The 4,413-nt window shown below is 39.2% G+C and overlaps 1 protein-coding gene across 1 annotated transcript in view; it reads left to right on the plus strand.

The window, feature by feature from the left end:
• The window catches only part of LOC112108907 (E3 ubiquitin-protein ligase Hakai), a gene marked incomplete at its 3' end in the record, with an annotated part of 7,732 nt that extends 4,871 nt beyond the window's left edge, over nucleotides 1-2,861 (plus strand). Inside the window, exons 2-4 of the mRNA XM_026660890.1 lie at nucleotides 1,813-1,980; nucleotides 2,390-2,490; nucleotides 2,778-2,861. Of these exons, the coding sequence (XP_026516675.1) occupies nucleotides 1,813-1,980; nucleotides 2,390-2,490; nucleotides 2,778-2,861 (353 nt within the window). The remainder of the gene's footprint in view (nucleotides 1-1,812; nucleotides 1,981-2,389; nucleotides 2,491-2,777) is intronic.
• Between the last annotated feature and the right edge of the window lie 1,552 nt (nucleotides 2,862-4,413).

Raw genomic sequence — 4,413 nt, forward strand, 5'->3', positions numbered from 1 at the left:
TGGCTACAGGTCCCTGTTCCCAGCCAATGGGAGCGGCGGGAGCAGGGGTGGGGGGCGGGGGGGGCGGGGGGGGGGGGCCCCCCCCCCCCCCCCCCCCCCCCCCAGAGCTGTGGGGCACACTGGCCACTTCTGGGAGTGGCGTGGGACCGGGGCAGGCAGGGAGCCTGTCTTAGCGGCAGCCCCGCTGCGCCACCGGAGATCTTCTAGGATCGACCAGTCGCGATCGACCGGTTGGTGACCACTGTTCTAGCTTCATCTTCTACCTATTGGATCGTATTATACCATTCCTGCTAGAATGAAGAGCCCATTATTAAATATTTTTTCTATGTAGATACTGTAATCAAGTCACTCCTTAACCTTCTCTTTGTTATACTAAATAGATGAGCTCTTTGTGTCTGTCACTATAAGGCATGTTTTCTAATCCTGTAATCGTTCTCATGGCTCCTCTGAACCCTCTCCAATTTATCAACATCCTTCTTGAATTGTGGGCACCAGAAATGGACACAGTATTCCAGCAGCAGTTTAACCAGCACCAAGTACAGTGAGGTAAAACAGCCTCCTACTCAAGATTCCCCTGTTTATGCATCCCAGGATCACATTAGTTCTTTTGGCCACAGCATCACATTGGGAGCTCACATTCAGCTGTTTATCCACTATAACCTCCAAATCTTTTTCAGTCACTACTTCCCAGGATAGAGTTCCCCATTCTGTAAGTATGACCTACATTTTTTTTTTTTTGTTTTGTTTTGTTCCTAGGTGTATACATTTACCTTTAGCTGTATTAAAACACATATTGTTTGCTTGTGCTCACCTTACCAAGCGATCCAGATTGCTCTGAATCAGTGACCTACCCTCTTTATTATTTACCATTCCCCCAATTTTTGTCTCATCTGCAAACTTTATCAGTGATGATTTTATTTTCTTTCAGGTCATTGATAAAAATGTTAAATAGCATAGGGCCAAGAGCCGATCTCTGTGGGACCCTATTAGAAACGCACTTGCTCAATGGCGATTTTCCCATTTATAGTTACATTTCGAGGCTTATCAGTTTTAATCCATTTAATATGTACCATGTTAATTTTATATTGGTCTAGATTTTAATCAAAATGTCATGCGATACCAAGTGAAATGCTTTACAGAAGTGTTGATGTAATATACTTAGACTATTACCTTTATTAATCAAACTTGTAATCTCATAAATAAAAGATACCAAGTTAGTTTGAGGTCTATTTTCTGTAAACGGTTGTTGATTTGCATGAATAATAGTACCCTTCTTTAATTCTTTATTAATCGAGCCCCATCTCAGCTGTTCTATTATCTTGCCCAAGATCATAAACAGAATATTTGTCTTTTGGTTTCCCTTGCAAATAGTATATACAAAACCATTCCTGAGGGAAGATCCTTGTTGTACAGTGGTTATTCCAAGGAGCCCTAATCATGAATTAGGGTACTACTGTGCAAGATGCTGTACAAACACACAATCAAAAGACAGTCTCTGCCACAAAGAAGTTACAGTTTGAGAGAGAGACTGATTCACTACTAAATTGACTTCATTATAAATGTCATATTACTGCATAATTGCACGTATGACCAATACTGTTGGCATGACCTGACAGTTTGAAGGTATCATGTGAGCAGTAGATTAAGATTTTTTTCAAACAGGTAAATTCTGGTAGAGTAAATGAAATCTTAAACTAGCTTTAATAAAATCAGTGTTTTCCTTGAAATGTCTCTGCTAATATCTAACCCTTTCAGAAACTAATGTATAAAATAAGTGGAAAATGACAGTAAACATATTTTTCTCTTGTATAGACAATGATTTGCAAGGCACTAATAGTTCTGGATCGTTGGGTGGTCTTGATGTTCGCAGACGAATCCCTATAAAGCTCATCTCCAAACAGCCCAACAAAACCAAACCTGCACCACGCGCTCCAAGAATTATGAACAGGATGCCTTCAAAGGCACAGGCTGGTGATGAAGGTAAACTAATTTAAATAGTTTAATGCTATAGAAGGAAAGGGTATTAATTTATTATTATTTATACTGCAGTGGTGCTCGGGGGCCCTGTTCAGTATTGGAGAACTAATATGTTAGATGCTGTCCAAACTTATAAGAATACCTGATAGAGCTCTGCCTCTAGGTGTTGCTGCAGTATAAAAAAATGGTCTCTGTCTTCAGAGCGTAGCACTATTTCTGTTACTTTCCATTGCAGAATGGATTTAAACCAGGCTGCAGACATTGGAAATGTTGTAGCATTTCTTGATGATTGTAATGTAGAATGGCATGTGTTTTTAATAGCATCTTGGGTCAATTAGAAAAATTATGGTATGTACTAGAAGTGTTTTTTTTTTTCTTTTTTTTTTTTCTTTCCCCCTTCCATTCCCCCCAGAAGAATTTGATTATAATGAAGAGGAGCGGTATGAGTGCAAAGGAGCTGACATGTTTGGGAATCCAAGAAGATTCCCTGGACACATATTTTGGGACTTTAAGGTACACTCATGAATGCAATAGTTCTGATACTATACATTACATTTGAAATCATAGGGTGTAAGCTAATTCTTACTATTCTCAGAGTGCAGAGCACCCTACTTATCTTTAGAGAAGTCCAATAAAAAAATAAGTGCTACCACTGCTTTTTGACTTCCTGAAAATATATTCTGTGCTGTTTCTCAGATTGTATGTAGTTCTCTGTTCCTTATTAAATATTTGCGAACTTTCAAGCATATTGGTAATAACCTAATGAAATAAGGAGCCCCTAATGAATGCTATTTTGACAGATAAACTTGCTCGGAGAAAAGGATGATACCCCAGTCCATTTCTGTGACAAGTGTGGATTGCCTATCAAATTGTATGGGCGCATGGTGAGTAGAGCTGTATTGATGGAAAAGCTACCCTACTATGAACTAACATGAAGTAGATACCTGTTTTTGGAAAAGTTCTCAGTGCTCCCATTGGCATATGGGTAGTTAGTTAGTGCAAGTGTAACATCATGCATAACAGCTACTTAACTTTTTTTTTTTTTTTTTTTTAAATAGGAGTGTCAGCTTCCCACTAATTAAAATTATTGTAAAGTTAGGCCCTGATCCTGCATTGAGATGCACACAAATGCATATCTGTCCCATGCAGAGCTCATTGACTTCAAGGGGGCTCTGCATGAGCAAAAGGGTATATTCCAATGCATCTCAGTATAAAACCAAGGCCTTAATTTGTACAAGAACTCCAAACTGTTCTTGTTGCATATATTTTCTGCTGATGTCTCCTTGCTTAATTAAGGAGTAAAATAGCTTTGGAAGAGTGGCTGACATGGTGCTTGATCCTACTGCCATTGTAGTCAATTTAAAAATACCTATTGACTTCAGTGGAAGCAGAATAGGCCCATATATCCTTAAAGCAACTTCTTTTTTAAGCTAAGCATTGTATCTTACTTGAAGTCTTTAACTGAGTTAGTAAATACTAGACGTTAATCATTTCTATGCCCCTTTAAAACAGTGATATAACAGAATGCAAAGAATAAAATTAAAATATTGACTACAGGTTAATGGGTGCTTAGTGATCTGACTTAGTGGCTTAATTTTTTAAAAATTAGCATTGTATTTTGAACCACTAAGCTTTATAGTTCTCATTCAGGACAACCAACCTTTATTATTAAGATGCTCATGGGAGCTTTTTTTTTTTTTTTTTTTTTTTAATTTTATAGACCATGAAATCATTTGTGTTGTGTTAAGTTGTAATCTTTCCTCTTACTCACCTGCTCCTTGTAGCATCTGTGGCGTGTTGAAAAGCATTTCAGGAATGTAGTTTGATTGATTAGGTCTTGCCTACACTACGGTTATGACCAAGTCAGGAGGAATTGTTACACCTGTTTGGCTTTTGACCATTTAAAAGTTGTTGTGCAGACTGGCCCTAACTATGTCTCTGTAATGAGGTTTGTAATGTAATTGGATTGTCCAGATTTTTAATTTGATTGTGGGAACATTTAAAACACACCTACGCTACATCTTTGAACCATGTTTTTACTAGCTTGGGAAGAACAATGTGGTAACTTGATTCCTTGAGTCATTTATAGTTGTTGTACAGATGAAGTCTCAGTTTTAATGCCAAGGCTCAGATCTGCCAGTTAAGAACTTTACAGGCTGCCCTGTGAATCAAGCTCTGCTGTGTAGTTGTGACGGGTTGGATCACAGAAACCCCCTTGGGAGCTGCCACCTGATGTGCCAAGACTACCCCTGCTTCTGTTTTCCCTGCCAGCTCAGGACTCCAGCACCCTGTCTTGCTGAGTCAGACACTCCTGTCTGGCTCCAACACAGACCAAGGGTCTGAATCACTCGTCCCAAAGCTGCAAGTTTACCTGAAAACAGCTCACAGTAGTGTGCTTGTCTTTAGCACTCAGATGCCCAACTCCCAATGGGGTCT

Source organism: Terrapene carolina, unplaced genomic scaffold (genome assembly GCF_002925995.2).
Source record: "Terrapene carolina triunguis isolate 2854851 unplaced genomic scaffold, T_m_triunguis-2.0 Scaffold840, whole genome shotgun sequence".
Classification (NCBI taxonomy): domain Eukaryota; kingdom Metazoa; phylum Chordata; order Testudines; family Emydidae; genus Terrapene; species Terrapene triunguis.